The sequence below is a fragment of the Mus musculus genome, chromosome 10 (assembly GCF_000001635.26).
Source record: "Mus musculus strain C57BL/6J chromosome 10, GRCm38.p6 C57BL/6J".
In the NCBI taxonomy this organism is placed as follows: domain Eukaryota; kingdom Metazoa; phylum Chordata; class Mammalia; order Rodentia; family Muridae; genus Mus; species Mus musculus.
The window spans coordinates 79,995,741-80,016,291 of NC_000076.6; the positions used below are offsets into that span (position 1 = coordinate 79,995,741).

Here is a 20,551-nt window from a genome sequence, read left to right on the forward strand (position 1 = left end):
TAGGATATTGGGCTGCCACCTGATTCTGAAATTGTCTAGACCAGAGGATGTTGCTAAAATGAATGTGCAGGTCCTTGAAGCTCTACTTTGGAGATGAGCTCACAGAGGCTGTGGTACAATTCTGGCTGGTGGCAGGAGATGGCACAGGATACAAAGACCTTGTGCAAACCTTCCGACCTAAACTTGGTCTTTGCCTGAGGTCCCACATCATGGTAGGCAAGAATAGACTCCAGGAAATGGTCCTCTGACCTCCACAGATATGCCATGCATGCATGTGTCCTACCCTAATAAGCAAATTAATTAAATTTAAAAACAAAGGTTACTTGTGGTGGCACACGCCTTTAATCCCAGCACTCAGGAGGCAGAGGCAGGCGGATCTCTGTGAGACCAGCCTGGTCTAAGCAGTGATTTCCAGGCCTACCACAGCAGTGTGAGCCACTCTCAAAATTAAAAAGTATTTTTAAAAAGGAGTCCTTGGGGAGAGGAGACAGGAATGTCTTGCTGTGGGGAGCTGCCATTTCAAGATGTGAACTCACAGGTGACCCGTTGTCCCCCTCTTTGTCGTGTCCCAGTGAAGCCAAACTGATGCAGCAGGAATCCTGTTGTCCCTTTAAGAAACCCGGCTCGGAGAGGCGGGCTGTGGTCCCGCCTCCTCCAATGGCAAAGTCGCCTGAGTAGCAGGTGCAATATCCAATAGTAGCGTTAGGGGGCGGGGCTGGGTGCTCCTTAGGGCACCGGGTTGCGAAGGGCGTCGTCCGCAATTGAGCGGGGCTCCACTTAAAGGGGCCGCGCTCCCCCGCCGAGGCCGAGAGGAGCGAAAGTGGATGGAGTTTGGGGGCCTCAGAACGGTGAGAAAATCCCCGAGAGGGTGGAAGGTGGAGCCTGGAGATCTGGGGATGCTGTGGGGTGAGGGTGGGCTGAGCCACGTTCCCTGATAATTTGGGGTTCCAGGTGCCTACTCTCCCTTGCCCTTCCTTATCCTTCCGGGGAGTGTGGGAAAAATGGACCACCGATCCTCACAGCGGTCATCTGGTCACCTCGAGGGACCTCTGCCAACCTACACCTCCAGTGTCCCACTTTCCAAATGAGGCCTGTCACCCCCCACCCCCCAGATCTCAAATTTCACTTTATGAAAGAAAAAAGTCCCCGAGTGGAAGCCGCCAATTTCCATGTAGATGGTTAAACTTTGGCAATTTCCCTCTCTGTCAGCCTCAGTTTCCCTATCGGTATCATGAAGCAGGCCACAGGCATACAGTTCCGGGGGGAAATAAAATAACGAAATCAGGAATGGCGTGCTCAAGGAGCCTGTCCCTGACTCCTCCTAGCCGGCGGTCTTCTGTACCCTCCTTTTGACTCCGGAGGGCGGGCCCTCCTTCTTCTCTGGTTTCCTTGGGAGCGTGACTTTGCCCCTTTTTGAGCCTCAGTTCCCATCTCTTAAAAAATAGAAGGCCAGCTGCAAATGACACAGACTCCGGGTCTCACCGGGGGCCACCTGGGGCGAACGGAACCGAGACCCCGGTCTGGTATGAGGCTGACCGTGGAGCCCCGAGCCCCAAGCCCCAAGCTTTAAACCCAAGCTCCGCCCCCTAAGAATGCAAACAGGGTCTTCCAGACCCCAGCCTTCATCGATAGCCCTTCCAGCCAATCAGCTACGAGGACGGCTGCGCGCCGGGTTCCCATTGGTCACTTCCCTAGTGAATTTCTTTCTATGGTGCCTTGTTTGCCGGGCTCTTTGCGGGAGATTTATTGAGGCTCAGCCCGATGTTCGGAAGGATGAGGATCAGAGACCCGCAGACATTTGTCTGGAGCCACACAGCTCACTCTCAGCCTTTTCTTTGTCCTGTCCTCTCCGCTGTTTCCGGTCCAGAGTCATCATGGCCTTAGGCACACAGCTGATGCTTCTGCTGTGGAAAAATTACACCTATCGACGGAGACAACCGGTAACGCCCGGGGTTTGCAGGTCGGGGGGGGGGCGATGGCAGGTGTCCATCACGGCCCCCCAAAGTCTCCTACCCATTCTCTCCCCAGATCCAACTACTAGTGGAGTTGCTTTGGCCCCTCTTCCTCTTCTTCATCCTAGTGGCTGTCCGTCACTCCCACCCCCCTCTGGAGCATCACGAATGTGAGCCGCTGTGTGTGTGGTGGGACAGTGACAAGCCTCTCCCGCCCTGCTTGGCGCTGGGGTCTGAGCTGGGTGTGGCGGGTGGCCATATCATTTAATGAGCTGATAATAGAAGTGAGGGCGACTATGAGCAGATGTCTCCCCGCTCCAGGCCACTTTCCAAACAAGCCATTACCATCGGCGGGCACGGTGCCCTGGCTGCAGGGCCTTGTCTGCAACGTAAACAACTCCTGCTTCCAGCACCCAACGCCTGGCGAGAAGCCTGGGGTCCTGAGTAACTTTAAGGATTCCTTGTGAGTGAACTTGGCAGGTGGGGGCTGGCTGGTGAATGGGGTCCTGGACTCTTGAGGCCCCGCCTCCCACTCCCTCTCTGCTCCCCAGGATCTCGAGGCTCCTCGCTGATACCCGCACAGTGCTCGGGGGCCACAGCATCCAGGACATGCTGGATGCCCTGGGGAAACTGATCCCCGTGCTCAGGGCAGTTGGAGGTGGAGGTAGAGACCTGGGGCTGTAAATCGGGCAGGGGGTTGGGGAGGAGGCTGAGCTGCAGGCTGAGCTTGGCTGCCTGTTGGCATCCCCTCCCCTCAGCACGACCACAGGAGAGTGACCAGCCGACCAGTCAAGGGTCAGTGACTAAGCTTCTGGAGAAGATCCTGCAAAGGGTGAGGGGGGGCTGGCGCGAGGAACTCCCGTGGCCGCCTGGGATGAGCCCTTGCCCCTTTCAACTCCTCCATTCCTCATTTGTAAAGCGGGGTGATAGGAGCTCGGTGGGGATCAGTGGGGGGAGTGCTCACCTCCATTCTGGCTCTGTGGGAGGATCATGGGTCCAAGGTCATTTATGGCCAGGGGACTACTGAGCAGTCCACCCAGGTCTCACCCATCGTTGCTTCACAGGCATCCCTGGATCCTGTGCTGGGTCAAGCCCAGGATTCTATGAGAAAGTTCTCAGATGCTATCAGGGATCTTGCCCAGGAGGTGAGCAGCCCCAGCCAGCCTCTATCCTGGCCAGGAAGCAACATGCAGACGGGGAAGGGAAGGGGACAGAACAGGTGCTCCTGCCCAGGTACCTGCCCAGGTTCAGGCTCCAAGTTAGAAAAAGCTATGTGTGCTGGTGCATCCCTCCCACCGAGCGGTGTGCTCCAGACTCGAGGTGGGAGAATTGCAAATTTGAGGCTAGCCTGGGCTATAGATGGAGATACTATCTCGAGCAACTAAATGGACTGAGGGTGTAAGCCAGCCCAGCATGCATGAAACCCTGGATCCCACCCCTAATTCTTCATAAACCAGGAGAGGTGACACTGCTGTCACACCAGCATTCGGGAGGTAGAAGCAGGTCCTCCTCCGCTACATAGCAAGGAAGGCCAGGCAGCCACATGAAACCCTATTTCAAAAACAAGACAAAACAAAACAAAACAAAACAAAAACCCAAACACAAAACAAAACAAAAGCCAAAAACCAAAAAAGGTTGTCAGATGGTCTGCAGGAGGTGTCCAGCTGCCCTGGGTGACTTCTCTACAGCTCCTGACACTGCCCAGCCTGATGGAGCTCCGAGCTTTGCTGCGGAGGCCCCGAGGGTCAGCTGGTTCTCTGGAGCTGGTTTCGGAGGCCCTCTGCAGTACCAAGGGACCCAGCAGTCCAGGGGGCCTGTCCCTCAATTGGTACGAAGCCAACCAGCTTAATGAGTTCATGGGGCCAGAGGTGGCCCCTGCCCTGCCTGACAACAGTCTCAGTAAGTCTTTAGGGCTGTGTTGGGTCCCCGTGGGGCCGGTGGAGAGCAGAGCATGTTCTCCTGGGGCTCACCGTATCCTCCCCTATCAGGCCCTGCCTGCTCTGAGTTTGTGGGGACACTGGATGACCACCCTGTGTCTCGGCTGCTCTGGAGGCGCCTGAAGCCATTGATCCTCGGGAAAATTCTCTTTGCACCTGACACAAACTTCACTCGGAAGCTCATGGCTCAGGTGAGACGCAGGAGCCAAAGAAGGGACAGCGATATACACAGTACCCTTAGTCAGGTGGCCAAGAGCAGTGAGTAAGACTCAGGTGAGACTGAGGCTTGTTCAGGAGTAGAATCCCTGCCTAGACTCTCAGTGAGGGACTGTGGGGGTGTGGTCAGCATGGACACCCTGCCTGGAATTCCCAGATAGGGGCAGGGGTTGTAGAACATCTGCCCCACCCTCCCAAGCCTCTGACCCTCACATCTTCCCAGCCCATGTAGGAGCTGGAAAGATAGGAGCTTGGGGCTGGGGAGGCAGGGTTCAATGGTTAGGGGGTCGCCTGAAATGCACAAAATGCACAGAGCTCTGGGCTCTACACACACACACACACACACACACACACACACACACACACATTTAGTTTTTCGTTTTTTTGCACTGGACTTAATTTGTAGATCAGGCTGGCCTTGAACTCAGAGAGCTCTGCCTGCCACTGTCTCCTGAGTATTGGAACTAAAGGCCTGGGTCACCACTCCTGGCACCCTAATTTTTTTTTAAGGGAAAACAACTTAAAGTGATGGCTCTTTCTTAGAGCCTAACCACACAGGCTTAGAGTTCCAGCACTCAGAAGGAAGTTGAGGCCGAATGTGTGGAATTCCAGCCTAAGTTATAGGGTCAGATGTTGTCTCAGAATAATGGAATGGCTCCGTGTGCTGGCACATGCCTTCAGTACCAGCATTGGGGGCAGAGGCAAGCAGATCTCTGAGTTCCAGGTCAGCCAGAGTGACACATTGAGCCAGAGGCTCAATAATGATGAAGAGACAAAGGTCCAGAGGTGCAGAGACTGGGGCATGACCAGAGGCAGGACAGAGATGTGGACAGGCAGCCTGGCTTATCTCAGCTGCCCACTTGCAGGTGAACCAGACCTTCGAGGAGCTGGCTCTGTTGAGGGACCTACACGAACTCTGGGGGGTGCTGGGACCCCAGATCTTCAACTTCATGAATGACAGTACCAACGTGGCCATGCTTCAGGTGGGCCAGGATGGAAACGGGCCTCTTGCGGACTGTGGTATGCAGGTCAGGAAGGGACGATGTGGATCTCTCGACACTTGTCTTCCTTCCCCAGAGGCTTCTGGATGTGGGGGGCACAGGGCAGAGGCAGCAGACACCCAGAGCCCAGAAGAAGTTGGAGGCTATCAAAGACTTTCTGGATCCTAGTAGGGGTGGCTACAGCTGGCGGGAGGCCCACGCAGATATGGGACGCCTGGCTGGAATCCTAGGACAAATGATGGAGGTAAGAGGTTGTCATAGAAGGCGGAATGAAGCCGGGAATGGTGGCGCACGCATACCTTTAATCCTAGCACTCGGGAGGCAGAGGCAGGCAGATTTCTGAGTTTGAGGCCAGCTTGGTCTACAAAGTGAGTTCCAGGACAGCCAGGGCTACACAGAGAAACCCTGTCTCGAACAAATCAAAACAAAACAAAACAAAACAAGAAGGCAGAATGAGCCTTTCTCCCGAATGATCCTGTCTTGGAGGATGGAGCAAAGAGACATCTGGGATTATTTAAGTCTCAAGAGGGAACCTCCTGGCCATGTATATGGTCACCTAGGGGTATGAGGAACCCAAGGGGAAGGGATCAGGGGCTGGGGTTTTAGTCACACCCCAGATCCTGGGATTCATGTTCTGCTACAGTGTGTGTCCCTGGACAAGCTGGAGGCTGTGCCCTCAGAGGAAGCTCTTGTGTCCCGTGCCCTGGAGCTGCTGGGTGAGCGCCGCCTCTGGGCAGGCATCGTGTTCCTGAGCCCAGAGCATCCTCTGGACCCATCCGAACTGTCATCTCCAGCCCTGAGTCCTGGCCACCTACGATTCAAGATTCGAATGGATATCGATGATGTCACAAGGACCAATAAGATCAGGGACAAGTGAGGGGAATGCTTCAGTGGGGTGTACCTAGGGTGTGGTGGGCGGGTTCAAGACCGTGGCTATTGGAGGTGATAGATAGAACTACATGGGGTTGTGGCCAAGGGTATGGGATAAGGTGAGAGGGGGCCTAGCCAAGAGTAGTGAAAGACCAACCTAGTACAAAGAGAGGGACTTTCCAAGTGCAGGGGTTGGGGAGCTAGCTAAGTCCATTCTTGAATCTGGAAAAGAGATTGTTAGGGGAAAGATGTGATGGACAGGGTCCCTCAATCTCTTCACCGCCATGTAGCTTAGCTGATGAATCTGGCATCTCCCAGGTTTTGGGACCCAGGTCCGTCAGCAGATCCTTTCATGGACCTTCGGTATGTGTGGGGAGGCTTCGTGTACCTGCAGGACCTGCTGGAGCAGGCAGCTGTGCGAGTGCTCGGTGGCGGGAACTCCCGCACAGGTCTCTACCTGCAGCAGATGCCACACCCCTGCTACGTGGATGATGTGTGAGAGTACCTTGCAACCTGTCTGGGCTCTGTGGTTTGGAGGGGCCCTGCATGGAACCCCATAGGGGACTTAGGGTCTCCCCCTAAAGAAACAAAGTGGCCTGTGCTGGGATCTGGGACCCTTAGACTGGATCAGCGCTCCAAGGCTGCTGCAGAGCCTGGGGACTCCCAATGGACATTTGTGCCACATGCGTGTGTGCGTGTGTGTGTGTGTGTGTGTGTGTGTGTGTGTGTGTGTGTGTGTGTGCACCCTGTGTGCACCCTCCTGCTGCACTACATAACCCCACCACCCTAGGTTCCTGCGGGTGCTGAGCCGGTCTCTGCCTCTGTTTCTGACTCTGGCCTGGATTTATTCGGTGGCGCTCACTGTGAAGGCCGTGGTGCGTGAGAAAGAGACACGGCTGCGAGAAACCATGCGTGCGATGGGGCTGAGCCGCGCGGTGCTCTGGCTTGGTTGGTTCCTCAGCTGCCTGGGACCCTTCCTGGTCAGCGCTGCGTTGCTGGTATTAGTGCTTAAGGTGAGGGATCCTCGAGGTCCCTCTGGTGAAGTGAAGCTTGGGGCACGAATCCCTAACCCCCATCTTGGAACGGGATCCTGAAACTCTTGTGTTTTTCCCAGCTAGGGAACATCCTTCCTTACAGCCACCCGGTTGTAATCTTCCTTTTCTTGGCGGCCTTCGCGGTGGCCACCGTCGCTCAGAGTTTTCTGCTCAGCGCCTTCTTCTCCAGGGCCAACCTGGCAGCAGCCTGCGGGGGGCTCGCCTATTTTGCGCTCTATCTGCCCTACGTACTGTGTGTGGCCTGGCGCGAGCGCCTGCACCTGGGCGGACTCTTAGCTGCGGTAAGGGGCATTCCGATCTGTGTAAGGGGATAGACACCCCCAACGTGTTGCCAACTCCCTGATCCATCTTTCTCTGCAGAGCCTGCTGTCCCCTGTAGCCTTTGGCTTTGGATGCGAAAGCCTGGCGCTACTAGAGGAGCAGGGAGACGGGGCTCAGTGGCACAATTTGGGCACAGGCCCCGCGGAGGACGTCTTCAGCCTGGCCCAGGTGTCTGCCTTCCTGTTGCTTGATGCCGTCATCTACGGCCTTGCCCTCTGGTACCTAGAGGCTGTGTGCCCAGGTGGGCCATAGTGGAAGGGGCTTGGGTGGAGAACACTGGCACACAGGGTAGAGTATGTCTGGGCACAAGGAGAGATGATTTAGGTTGCGTCTCTGGGATATTGTGCTCCTAGATGCTTGATGAGAAGGCTTGTGGCTAAAGTGCATAGACTTGGCCTCCTGCTGCTTGGTGTCTGGGAACAGCCTGCTTTAGATTACTGCCCCCAGGATAGGCGGAGCTTCCTGCTGGAGTGCACTGTCGCTGGCCTGACACAAAAGATCCTATTTTAGGGTGTGTCTTTGAGATATTGGGTTCCCGGAAGTCACTTCCTAGCTATGCCTTCTCTGAAGAGCAGAGACTGGACCAAGGGAGAAGGCTGGGCTTCTTGGCCACTTTTTCTGAATGCCCTGATGCCAAGCGTTTAGCCGGAAGTTCTCACATCTCATGGATATTACAAGTGTAACTGTGTGCCACTTTCCACCAGGCCAGTATGGAATCCCTGAACCATGGAATTTCCCTTTTCGGAGGAGCTACTGGTGTGGACCTGGGCCTCCCAAGAGTTCTGTCTTGGCCCCTGCCCCACAAGATCCCAAGGGTGAGGTCCCATGACTCTTAGTAACCCTTCATGGTGTCCCTTGTCTCCCTAGAGAAACAGGTCCAGCAAGGCAACTCAATCCCCTGGGAACTCCAGATGCCTAGGCTCTGGCCTCATCCTCTAGGGATCCCTCCCAAAGCCTCCTGCACCACTTAAGCAAGCAATCTACCATTGAGTGCCTTCTCAGCCCCTCTGCAGGTTCTAGGCAGGAGCTCTCTCCCTGAGCCACGCCCCCAATGCCTCCGTGGAGAGATTGTAGACAGAAACTACCACTGAGCCACACCCCCACCCTATACTTTTTTTTTTTTTTGAGACAGAGACTCATGAAAGTTGCCCAGGCTGAGCCTCCCTCAGCCTCCAGAGTAACTGAGCTAACAGATCTAACCGCCGTGCCTATCTCCCTTAACTCTTAATTCCACTGATGGCTCTGAGGGACTCCCAGGCCCACAGCCAACCCTGCTCCCCCTCCACAGTTCTGGTGGAAGAGCCACCCCTTGGCCTGGTTCCTGGTGTCTCCATTCGAGGCCTGAAGAAACATTTTCGTGGCTGTCCGCAGCCAGCCCTGCAAGGACTCAACCTTGACTTCTACGAAGGCCACATCACTGCCTTTTTGGGTCACAACGGGGCTGGCAAGACAACCACACTGTGAGCTGCCAGCCACTATGCTGTCTTTCCCAGGCCTCAGCTTTCCCATTGGTTCCCTAGGCAACTGGGGTTGGAGGAGTTCCCGGTACCCTGTGGAAGGTGCCCTGAACTTGTGGGTGGATCTTCCTTCCATGAAGGGCCACTTCTCAGACCCCCAAACCCACAGGTCCATTTTGAGTGGTCTCTTCCCACCCAGTAGTGGCTCGGCCTCCATCCTGGGCCATGATGTACAAACCAACATGGCAGCCATCCGGCCCCACCTGGGCATCTGCCCGCAGTACAATGTGCTGTTTGATATGTGAGTTCTGGTGGGCTTGGATGGAGGCGGTGGGAGGGGGCTGGCATCCTCCGAGACACACACACACAACAAGAGAGTCTCTTTCCATCACTCCTGGCCACAGGCTGACAGTGGAAGAACATGTTTGGTTCTATGGCCGTTTGAAAGGCGTGAGTGCAGCCGCCATGGGCCCCGAGCGGGAACGTCTGATACGGGATGTGGGGCTTACCCTCAAGCGGGACACACAGACACGCCACCTCTCTGGTGAGCTGGCCTATAGAGGTTCCCTCCATGGTGGGGAGGGCATCAGGGACTGACTAGGGCACTGCAGAACACTCAAGTGGGGAAAGGAGACCATCTCTGGCCTGCATAGAGCTAGGTGGGTCACAGTAACAATGTCTCTCCTGCTGCTGTAAATATTATTTGGAGGTTTCTACCCCACCTTAGATCATTTTGTTCCCAAATAAAAGACACAAACCTTTATATTTATAATAAGTGTTAAAAGCATTAGAGCTGGGCAGATATCAACCCTCTGGGCTATTTTGTCTGCTTCCCTGTCGGGAACCCCAGAGATCTCTACCTCTGACCCCACACCCAGGAACAGAAGCCCCACCTCCCTCTCTTCTGCTCAGCTACAGCCTGTGGGCATTTTTATTAACCAATCACAGATAACTTGGGAGGGGGGCGAGTTTATACAACAAAAGCTGGTAGGCACGAGGATCTGCTCTTCTTGAAGCAGCCAGATCCTGGGATAGAGAATTCAGCATTTGAATACAAGCAGTGTCAGACCAACCTGCTACTCTCTCCGGCCAGGTGGAATGCAGAGAAAACTTTCTGTGGCCATTGCCTTTGTGGGTGGCTCTCGTGTGGTCATCATGGACGAGCCCACTGCTGGTGTGGACCCCGCTTCCCGCCGTGGCATTTGGGAATTGCTACTTAAGTACAGAGAAGGTAAGAGTTGGGAGATGGAATGGAATGGCCTGGGGGGTTCCCTTGGTTTCTGTTTGAGGGACCAAAAAAACGTTTCTAGCTATGAAAAGCTTTCTAACTATGCTGGGGTGGGGTTTTGAGGATTGTACTGGAGTTTGTTGCATAGGGTTGCCTGGGTCTTTAACCGATGAGTCCAATGACTCACATGGGTTGCATCCCTATGTCCAGGTCGGACACTGATTCTCTCCACTCACCACCTGGATGAGGCAGAGCTCTTGGGAGATCGCGTGGCCATGGTGGCAGGTGGCTCTTTGTGCTGCTGTGGGTCCCCGCTTTTCTTGCGCCGACACTTGGGCTGCGGTTACTACCTGACCCTGGTGAAGAGTTCTCAGTCCCTCGTCACCCATGATGCTAAGGTGAGAGCTCGAGCTGGTCCCTGAACCCTGTCCCCAGCTCTGTCCTGCTGAGATGGACCATTGTCTTTCTTTGAAGGGAGACAGTGAGGACCCCAGACGGGAAAAGAAGTCAGATGGCAATGGCAGGACGTCAGGTGAGCCTGGGCCAGGAAACCCCTGAGGGAAGGGCAGGGGCAGCAACTCATAGCAACAGAACTCAAGAGCCCCTGCTTCTGCATCCTGGCCCAGAAGGTCTTACCCCTGACCTCTGCCCACAGACACAGCGTTCACACGAGGAACCTCAGACAAGAGCAACCAGGCCCCGGCTCCTGGCGCCGTTCCCATCACCCCAAGCACAGCCCGGATACTAGAGCTAGTGCAGCAGCATGTGCCTGGAGCACAACTCGTGGAGGACCTGCCCCATGAGCTTCTGCTTGTGCTACCCTATGCGGGGGCCCTGGATGGCAGCTTCGCCATGGTCTTCCAGGAGCTGGATCAGCAGCTGGAGCTCCTGGGTCTCACAGGCTACGGGATCTCGGACACCAACCTGGAGGAGGTATGGAACCTAGTGGGGTTTTGAGGAGTCTGTTGATGGACGGCAAGGGGGAACTCTGGAGAGGGAGAATGGCTCTCAGGGAAGGTGGACTGCTTGGAAGTCTCTTGAGGAGGTCTGTGAGGACCAATGGTGTATGAGGGTTCCCTCCTGTGAGTCTCTTGCTCTGTCTCCTCAGATCTTCCTAAAGGTGGTGGAGGATGCGCACAGAGAAGGTGTGTCTTAGCTCTGTGAGCCTTCAAACCAGGCCTGAGCCCCCCCCCCCCCTTGGCTGGGTCTTTCCTAGTTGCTGAACCCTGAGTCCCTCCCTGGCACTGGCAACAAGTCCTCCCTTTGAATTCCGGCCTCCATTTTCCCCAGAGGCTCTGGCTTCCTTTTCCCTGGAAGCAAGACCCTGTCCCCAGCCCTGAAGCCCGTTGGTTCCACAGGTGGGGACTCTAGACCGCAGCTGCACCTTCGCACATGCACTCCACAGCCCCCCACAGGGCCAGAGGCATCAGTTCTGGAGAATGGGGAGCTGGGTGAGTCTCTGCCCTGCTCACACCCCTCGTGGCCCGCAGGGTGCGGGAGCTCACCCTCCCATCCCCCACAGCTAAGCTGGTGCTGGATCCCCAAGCCCCACAGGGCTTGGCACCCAACGCTGCCCAAGTGCAAGGCTGGACACTTACCTGTCAACAGCTCCGGGCTCTGCTCCACAAGCGTTTTCTGCTTGCTCGCCGCAGCCGCCGGGGCCTGTTTGCACAGGTGACCATGCCCAACACTGAGGAGGATGGGTGACTGTCCTGGGGTGTCTGTTGTCCATGCTGGCTGTCATTCAGTGACTACATTCCACAACAACCCATTTCCTGCTGTTTGTGGAGGGGGCTGGAGAGCCTGGGAGGTGGTAGAGCGGGGTGGGGGTGGGGTAGAGTGTGTGGAGGTGGATGCTGACAGAATTGTCCCCCAGGTTGTGTTGCCTGCCCTCTTTGTGGGCCTGGCCCTGTTCTTCAGCCTCATTGTGCCTCCTTTTGGCCAGTACCCACCCCTGCAGCTCAGCCCTGCTATGTATGGCCCTCAGGTCTCGTTCTTCAGGTGGGTACTGGGTACAGTGAGCAGGTAACCTTGGGTGGGTGATAGGATGGCCACAGTCACAGTGCTGTGCCTGTCACCCTGCAGTGAGGATGCCCCTGGGGACCCCAACCGGATGAAGCTGCTGGAGGCTCTGCTAGGGGAGGCTGGGCTGCAGGAACCCAGTATGCAGGACAAAGATGCCAGGTGAGGAGGCCCACCCAGCCGACTCTCCTCGGCTGCTTACTCTCTCGGCATTGCCTCAGTTTCTCTCCATGGCCCTTGCCTCTGTGCCCCTTGGGCTCTGGTGAGCATGGCTCCCTCGTCTCATTGGATTGTGGGGCCTGTGTCTCCTGAGCCTAGCACCCACAGCCCTTCTCCACTCCACAGGGGATCTGAGTGTACACACTCCCTAGCTTGCTACTTCACGGTCCCTGAGGTCCCTCCTGATGTGGCCAGCATCCTGGCCAGTGGCAACTGGACGCCAGAATCTCCATCCCCAGCTTGCCAATGCAGTCAGCCTGGAGCCCGCCGCCTGTTGCCAGATTGCCCGGCTGGAGCTGGGGGTCCACCACCCCCCCAGGCTGTGGCTGGCTTGGGGGAGGTGGTCCAGAACCTCACTGGCCGAAATGTGTCTGACTTTTTGGTGAAGACATACCCCAGCCTGGTGCGCCGAGGGTAAGCACCCAGGCTCCGTGTGCCCCTTACTGGGGAGGCTGGGCGGGTTCCCAGGTCCCCTTTCTCATTGCTGTATTGCTCTGTGCCCTGTGTGTCTCCCCTGCAGCCTAAAGACCAAGAAGTGGGTGGATGAGGTCAGGTGAGGAGAGACCTGGCCCGGGAAACCCCAGCTCACCTGCCCACTCCCCAGCCTCTCACTTTCCCTGTCTCCACCCCAAACCATTTCCCAGATATGGGGGCTTCTCCCTGGGAGGCCGAGATCCAGACCTGCCCACAGGGCATGAGGTGGTCCGCACATTGGCAGAGATTCGGGCACTGCTGAGCCCCCAACCTGGGAATGCGCTAGACCGTATCCTGAACAACCTCACTCAGTGGGCCCTTGGCCTTGATGCTCGGAACAGCCTCAAGGTGGGAGCTGGGGCTGGCAGGCAGAGGTGGTCAAGGAGATCCAAGGTCATGTGCATATCTGGACCTTAAGGCCCTTGCTCTGCCCAGATCTGGTTCAACAACAAGGGCTGGCATGCCATGGTGGCCTTTGTGAACCGAGCCAACAATGGACTCCTACATGCCCTCCTACCATCTGGTCCAGTCCGCCATGCCCACAGCATCACTACACTCAACCATCCTTTGAACTTGACCAAGGAGCAGCTATCTGAAGCTACACTGTGAGTCCATCCATTTACTATCAGTGGTCATGTTGCTCAGGGGTGGTGGAGACTGGATTGGAACCTTTCTTGTGCTCAGGGCTAGTGACAAAATGTCATTCCGACAAACACTGCAAAAGCCAGGCAGCGTGGTAACCCAAACACAAACCTTTAAATATCAGCACACAAAAGGCAGAGCAGGTAGTTGAGTGTTGAGGCCAACCTGGTTTATATACACAGAGAGTTATAGGTTATATATAGACACCCTGTCTCAAGAAAAGAGTAGCCTGGTCTATAGAGCAAGTTCCAGAACAGCCAGGACACACAGAGAAACCCTGTCTAAAAAAACCAAAAACAGGCCGGGCAGTGGTGGTGCACGCCTTTAATCCCCACACTTGGGAGGCAGAGGCAGGTGGATTTCTGAGTTCGAGGCTAGCCTGGTCTACATAGTGAGTTCCAGGACAGCCAGAGCTACACAAAGAAACCCTGTTTTGAAAAACAAACAAAACAAAACACCCTAAAAAAAACCAAAAATAGTAACAAAAACAAAACAAACAAAGAAAAGAAGAGAGACAGACAAACAAACAGAGAGAGAGAGAGACTTTCAGGCTGAGAAATATCCACACACCCTAGAACTTGTCCCACTTTTACCAAAAACCCAGACCTCACGTGCCTATACCCCCAAAATTGCCTTGCCCTCTCTCCTATGGGGGATCAGTCCCAAAGGCCTCAACACCATTACCCATTTTACTCTGAGCCACCCCTGACCTCTCACCCACAGGATAGCCTCCTCTGTGGATGTCCTTGTCTCCATCTGTGTGGTCTTCGCCATGTCATTTGTCCCAGCCAGCTTTACCCTGGTCCTCATAGAGGAACGCATCACCAGAGCCAAGCATCTGCAGCTGGTCAGCGGCCTGCCCCAAACCCTCTATTGGCTTGGCAACTTCCTCTGGGACATGGTATGTGTGGCTAACTGCCTGGTAAGGATGATGGGCACCTGGCAACAAGAGAGGGAAGGGGGGGCACAGCCCCTGACCCTCTGAACTAATGAGGTGACTTCTGTCTTGGATACAGTGTAACTACTTGGTGGCAGTGTGCATAGTGGTGTTCATCTTCCTAGCCTTTCAGCAGAGAGCCTATGTGGCCCCAGAGAACCTGCCTGCTCTCTTACTCTTGCTTCTGCTGTATGGGTGAGAACCCCTGTCCCTTAGGGTCTATTCCTCTGAGGTGTGGGGGAAAAGGGGATCTGTAGCAACTGAAGAAAAAGACACTGAGGTCAATAGGATCCAAAATGATAGAATTCACGGGTTGGAGAGATGGCTCCGTGGCTAAAAACACTATCGGCTCTTTTAGAGGACCCAGGTTCAGTCTATAGCACCCACATGGCAGCTCATAACCTGTAACTCCAGTCTCAGGGGAACTGATGCCCTTTCCTGACCTCTGCAAGCACCAGGCACACACATGATGTGTGTATATAGAAGAAGCAAAACATTTATACACACCAATAAAAATGAATAAACTTGCTGGGCGTGGTGGCACACGCCTTTAATCCCAGCACTCGAGAGGCAGAGGCAGGCAGAATTCTGAGTTCAAAGCCAGCCTGGTCTACAAAGTGAGTTCCAGGATAGCGAGGGCTCTACAGAGAAACCCTGTCTCGAAAAAAAAAAAAAAAAAAAAAGAATAAACTTAAAAAATATTTAAAAGGCTATGGTAGCTCACACCTTTCATTCCAGCACTTGGGTAACAGAGGCAAGTTGATCACTGTGAGTTTAAGGACAAACTGTGCTACATTGTGAGAGTGAGAGAGACAGACAGACAGAGACAGAATTATGAGCTAAGCCAGTGTGGCCTTAAAAGCTCATCACATCCTAGCACATGGCATAAATTTGATGTGTGGCTGCCCTTGGGGACATCCAGCATGTAAAGTCACTGCTAGCACCTGTCACTCTTTCTTCCCAGGTGGTCTATCACACCACTCATGTACCCAGCCTCCTTCTTCTTCTCAGTGCCCAGCACGGCCTATGTGGTGCTCACCTGCATCAACCTCTTCATTGGCATCAATAGCAGCATGGCCACCTTCGTGCTAGAACTGCTTTCAGATCAGGTGATACCTCTGCACAAAACCTGGGGTTGGGGATGGGGCTGAATTATTGGGTACAATTAGGTTTATCCACTGACTTTCTACCTACCCTGAACAGAACCTGCAAGAAGTGAGCCGGATCCTGAAACAAGTGTTTCTTATTTTCCCCCACTTTTGCCTTGGCCGAGGGCTCATTGACATGGTTCGGAACCAGGCCATGGCAGATGCCTTTGAGCGCTTAGGTGAGACTGTCTGTCAGGTGGGGACTGTGAAGAGCATGATTGAGAGTGCCTCCTTCAAATTCAGTTATATGGAATGGGGACACATTGCCTTTAAGTGAACAATTTTAGGTGGCACAAAAATTGTGTCAAATTAAAGGTGAAGAAAATGTAACTAAAACGTTATATCATGAAAGCTCTGACTATACATAAAGGAGCATGTGAAACCTTATAGTCTAAGTCAGTTCTACCCTAGCAGTACAAGTCGTCTTGGTCACTTTTTTGAGTCTAGGGTGATCTGCACAGAGGGCAAGACCCAGTTCTTCCTGTCCCCGTAGGAGACAAGCAATTTCAGTCACCCCTACGCTGGGACATCATTGGCAAGAACCTCCTGGCCATGATGGCCCAGGGACCTCTGTTCCTCCTCATCACACTCCTGCTCCAACACCGCAACCGTCTCCTGCCACAGTCAGTGGGGACCAGGTGAGGGCAGCAGGGGCCAGAGTCCTTCCCAGGGTCCACTAACCTGTCTATCCTCAGATCAAAACCAAGACTGCTGCCGCCCCTGGGGGAGGAGGATGAGGATGTGGCTCAAGAGCGTGAGCGGGTGACCAAGGGGGCTACCCAGGGGGATGTGCTAGTCCTCAGGGACTTGACCAAGGTAGGCACAGGGTAAGGCAAGTAAGTGCCCAGTGAGTGGAGGGTGACATGAGTACTCCATCCTTTCTAAAGGAGCCTGATCCCTGCAGGTTTACCGTGGGCAGAGGAACCCAGCTGTGGATCGCCTGTGCTTAGGGATCCCCCCTGGGGAGGTGAGTCCATTGCAGAGTACCCTGTGCTGAGTCCTGTGAGGTGGCAACTCCCTGATAGGATTGACTACTTCCTCCCTCTCTGCCCACCTCTATCGAGACCCTTGGCATGACCCACTGGGCTTTACTGCGCGGGCTGCGTGTGTGCTTCGTATGTGGTGTGTACGTGCTGTGTGCGTTCTGTGTATGTGCTGTGTACTTGCTGTGTACGTGCTGCATGATTCGTAAGTGCTGCATGCGTGGTGTGCGTCCTGTGTGCGTGCTGTGCACCCATCATCTCTCATTAAGCACCTCCTGTCACCTAGTTTTTGGACTTGTATTTATTTTTGTGGCACTAGAAATAGAACCCAGAATCTCAGAAGTCCCTACCCAAAGCTATACAGCTAGTCCACACTGCCAGCCCCTCACTAGGGCACTCTTGGCTGGCACTCTATCACTGAGCTATGTCCCTGCTCTGAGCTACTTATGGAGCCATCAGCCCTAGCCCTCATTAGGCACCTACTATGTACTCCCATTTTAAAAAGCATAGTGTTATGTACAAACACAGGGTTTGGTTTGGTTTTTTTTTTTCTTAAGTTTTACTTATTTTATGTATGTGAGTACACTTCGCTCTCTCCAGACGCTAGAAGAGGGCATTAGATCCCATTACAGATAGTTGGTGCTCACATTTTTTGAGCACAAACTGTGATCACCGAAGGGGTGTTGAATGTCACTTTGGTGGAGGTCATCTTTTATCATGCCTGTATCAAGTCCTTCTCAGTTAAACTTTCTTAGGCCCCTACACATATGCAAACTCTTGCTATCTCTGGTTCACTGGCTGCTACTGTGGGTCAGAACACATCTGTGAACACGAGTGAGTCTACTGAGGCAGGAGGATCAGGTGTTCGGGGTCATCTTTGGCTACATATGAAGTTCAAAGCCAGCTTGGGCTACATGAGATCCTGTCTCCAAAACCACAAATAACTAAAACAAAGATGGCTCCAAGCCATTCTCTGCTAGATGAGACGGTTCTGCCTCTCCCAGAGTCTAGTGCCCTGCCCCCCACTCCCTCACCTTTTCTGGTAACACTGGGGGCTGTGGATTGCAGCCCAAGACTAGGGCTAGGAAGGGTCTGCATGTTCCTTGCAGTGTTTCGGGCTGCTGGGTGTCAACGGGGCAGGGAAGACATCCACCTTCCGCATGGTGACAGGGGACACACTGCCCAGCAGTGGTGAAGCAGTACTGGCAGGCCACAAGTAAGATGCTCCTTGTACCCTGAACCCTGGTTCCTATCCCATGTGTCCCTTGAGTGAACATGGTCCTTCACCAGGTCCCTGGGACCTGTGCCCCTCTGTGCATGGCCCACATACCCTGAGACTCCTGTGCTCTCTGCAGACACCCATGCAATCCTGCGTGGGTGGCCTGTAAGCTCTTTAGCTTCCTGTCCCCACCCCAGCGTGGCCCAGGAGCGGTCTGCCGCACACCGCAGCATGGGCTACTGTCCCCAGTCTGATGCCATCTTCGACCTGCTGACCGGCCGGGAACATCTGGAACTGTTTGCTCGCCTGCGCGGGGTGCCCGAGGCCCAAGTTGCCCAGGTGAACATGCCCGGTCCCTGTGCTAACCAGGACCTCATCCCTCTCAGTATGGCCCCGCCCACGCTCACCTGGCTCCGTTCTGCAGACTGCGCTCTCTGGCCTGGTGCGCCTGGGCCTTCCTAGCTATGCAGACCGACCCGCGGGTACCTACAGCGGAGGCAACAAACGGAAGCTGGCGACAGCCTTAGCTCTGGTTGGTGACCCAGCTGTGGTCTTTCTGGTGCGTGAAGACCGGATCTGAGTGGTTTGTGAATGGGAGTTACTGGGGCCGAGCCTTGGTGAATTGGGGTCTGAGCTGTTGGAGGCCATGGGGGACGGGGAGGGGAGCTGTGCAAAATCTAGCTTCGTTTGGGCTTTACCTAAGCAGAGTGGGGTCTGATTGAAGTGTGTTCTGGCTTACACAGGACGGAGTCCCAGTGGACAGGCTTTGTCACTGCGGTCCCACCAGAGTCCATATCTCCTTTGCAGGACGAGCCCACCACAGGCATGGACCCAAGTGCGCGGCGATTTCTTTGGAACAGCTTGCTGTCCGTGGTGCGCGAGGGCCGCTCCGTAGTGCTCACGTCGCACAGGTGAGCCCCAGGGTCGCACTCTGGCCACCTCGCAGGATGAGGTGATCCTGAACCCGGTGAGGTCCCTAGGGTGGAACAGAGCATGGTCCCCGTGCAGGCAGGCTGGGCCAGCTGTGCTCACACTCTCACCCACAGCATGGAGGAGTGCGAAGCGCTCTGCACGCGCCTGGCCATCATGGTGAACGGGCGGTTCCGCTGTCTGGGAAGCTCTCAGCATCTCAAAGGCAGGTGAGCAGGGCAGGATGGACTGGCGGGAAGAGAAGAGTGCTGTGGGTGTGGTTAGGGCTAGAAGATAGGGGCGGGCCATATGCACCATAGGGGCAGAGCCCGACTGTATGAGGGAAGCCTGGAAAGGTGGAAGTGCTCAGAGGAGCTTTTTGGATGGAGTCCAGGGGAGGTGAGGAGTGTCTGTCCTTCGATACAGGTGTGCCAGGTCCTCTGAGTGGGCGTAGTCTCTTAGACTCGTGGGCGTGGCTCGCAGCAGGGTAGGGTGAGAAGGAATTGGGTTGGGTCCAGGTGTCCAAGACAGGCCAAGGACAGGTCTAGTAGGGAGTATCGAGATTTCGAGGAGCAATAGGGGCCATGGCCTGCATCCCTGGTCCTGTCCCCTCCAGGTTCGGGGCTGGCCACACACTGACTCTAAGGGTCCCACCGGACCAGCCTGAGCCGGCGATAGCCTTCATCAGGATCACATTCCCTGGGGCTGAACTCCGGGAGGTGCACGGCAGCCGTCTGCGCTTCCAACTGCCACCGGGGGGCAGATGCACCCTGACACGAGTGTTCAGGGAGCTGGCTGCCCAGGGCAGGGCCCACGGTGTGGAGGACTTCTCTGTGAGCCAGACCACTCTGGAGGAGGTGACTTCGGGCACCATCAAAGGGTTTGAAGGGAAGAGCTGAGGTGCCTCAGGACCCTGGGCTGACATCTACCCCCACCCCATGCATTTCTGCCCCCTCCATGTCTCTGCCCTGCCAGGTGTTCCTATATTTCTCCAAAGACCAAGGGGAAGAGGAAGAGAGCAGTCGGCAGGAGGCTGAAGAAGAGGAGGTTTCCAAACCTGGCCGGCAGCATCCCAAACGTGTCAGCCGATTCCTGGAAGACCCCAGCTCTGTGGAGACCATGATCTGAGCATGCCTGCCTTGGGACTGAGTGGCAAAGCTCAGACAGAGGATCTCTGTACCATACGCTGGCTCCCAGAAAGCCTTGGGCTCTGGGGGAAATAAAAAGAAACTAGAATGAGAATGAGGCCACGGCTGAGTTTGTGTTTTAGGAGTCTTAGCTCTGTACAGTCCCATACACTATCACATGTACAGTATGCGCGTGTGTCCTGCTGTGAATTGCCTGCAACACGGACACTTCCCAGGTGTCCAGTCACACGTATCCTGACCTGCATGTACCTATGTGGGTCTGACACCCAAGGGCGGGACTTGTGAGTGTTTCTGACCGTGAAGTAGAGATGAGGTCAGGCTTGTGGAATGTTCCAGACGGTATAGAGGACCCTGGTACTTTCCTGGCCTGACCGGACCAGAAGCCCACCCCAGAGCCAGCCAGTCTTCATCCTGAGACAACCTCCCAAGCCCACCCCCAGCCATCCAACTATGAGTGGGAGGCACGGGACCCTTAAGGGGCTCCTCGGCTGGGTTTGTGGCTGGACCAGAGCTTGGAGAGCGGGCCTAGGTACTGCAGGCTGCGGCCTTTCTGGGCTGTGTCCCCGAGAGCCACCCAGTGTGCCTGAGGTCAGTGGAGTTTGGGATGGTTAAGGGACATGGTGTCTAAATTATTAAATAGTACCTCTGGGGATCCTGAGACCTGAAGCTCAGAGCTGGGATATAGAGGGCAGAGTGGGAGTGGGAGCTAAGTGGAGGCCAGCAGGGCAGTGGAGCTCCTGGGTTGCTGGATGGAAGCCACCCAGGCATGGCACCTTCAGGTCCTATGGTCCCCAGAAGACTGTAAGGCTGGTG

General features: G+C 55.1%; 1 protein-coding gene across 9 annotated transcripts; it reads left to right on the forward strand.

Annotated features, from left to right (window-relative positions):
• The first annotated feature begins 712 nt into the window (after positions 1-712).
• Abca7 (ATP-binding cassette, sub-family A (ABC1), member 7) lies at positions 713-19,832 on the forward strand. Of its 9 annotated transcripts, none has more exons than XR_001779531.2 (47): positions 713-848; positions 1,868-1,940; positions 2,029-2,122; positions 2,274-2,415; positions 2,504-2,616; positions 2,711-2,784; positions 3,017-3,097; positions 3,641-3,851; positions 3,941-4,080; positions 4,972-5,088; positions 5,183-5,350; positions 5,750-5,979; positions 6,295-6,471; positions 6,767-6,989; positions 7,091-7,312; positions 7,392-7,593; positions 8,057-8,167; positions 8,641-8,812; positions 8,979-9,110; positions 9,214-9,353; positions 9,903-10,040; positions 10,248-10,435; positions 10,512-10,569; positions 10,693-10,970; positions 11,146-11,182; positions 11,396-11,488; positions 11,560-11,711; positions 11,914-12,038; positions 12,123-12,221; positions 12,405-12,692; positions 12,799-12,831; positions 12,923-13,100; positions 13,188-13,357; positions 14,118-14,295; positions 14,411-14,526; positions 15,296-15,440; positions 15,535-15,658; positions 15,973-16,102; positions 16,175-16,295; positions 16,384-16,446; positions 17,572-17,678; positions 17,879-18,020; positions 18,106-18,240; positions 18,489-18,592; positions 18,728-18,816; positions 19,207-19,447; positions 19,566-19,832. XR_001779531.2 is itself a non-coding variant. In NM_001347081.2 (47 exons), the coding sequence occupies exons 2-47, from the start codon at positions 1,875-1,877 to the stop codon at positions 19,716-19,718; spliced, it is 6,504 nt and encodes a 2,167-aa protein (NP_001334010.1). In that variant the 5' UTR covers positions 754-848; positions 1,868-1,874; the 3' UTR covers positions 19,719-19,832. The 9 variants fall into 9 exon arrangements, 6 of the variants coding, with proteins under 6 accessions (XP_006513774.1, XP_006513775.1, XP_006513777.1 ...); NM_001347081.2 differs by having other exon boundaries at positions 754-848; positions 18,728-18,820; NM_013850.2 differs by having other exon boundaries at positions 754-848; positions 11,584-11,711; positions 18,728-18,820.
• The last annotated feature ends 719 nt before the right edge of the window (positions 19,833-20,551 follow it).

Coding starts and splice junctions, on each gene's coding strand:
- Abca7 (NM_001347081.2), top strand. CDS start 1,875: ATGGCCTTAGGCACACAGCTGATGCTTCTGCTGTGGAAAAATTACACC. Junction 7,313..7,391: donor TGGGCGGACTCTTAGCTGCG/GTAAGGGGCATT, acceptor CTTTCTCTGCAG/AGCCTGCTGTCCCCTGTAGC. Junction 8,813..8,978: donor GCTGGCAAGACAACCACACT/GTGAGCTGCCAG, acceptor CCAAACCCACAG/GTCCATTTTGAGTGGTCTCT.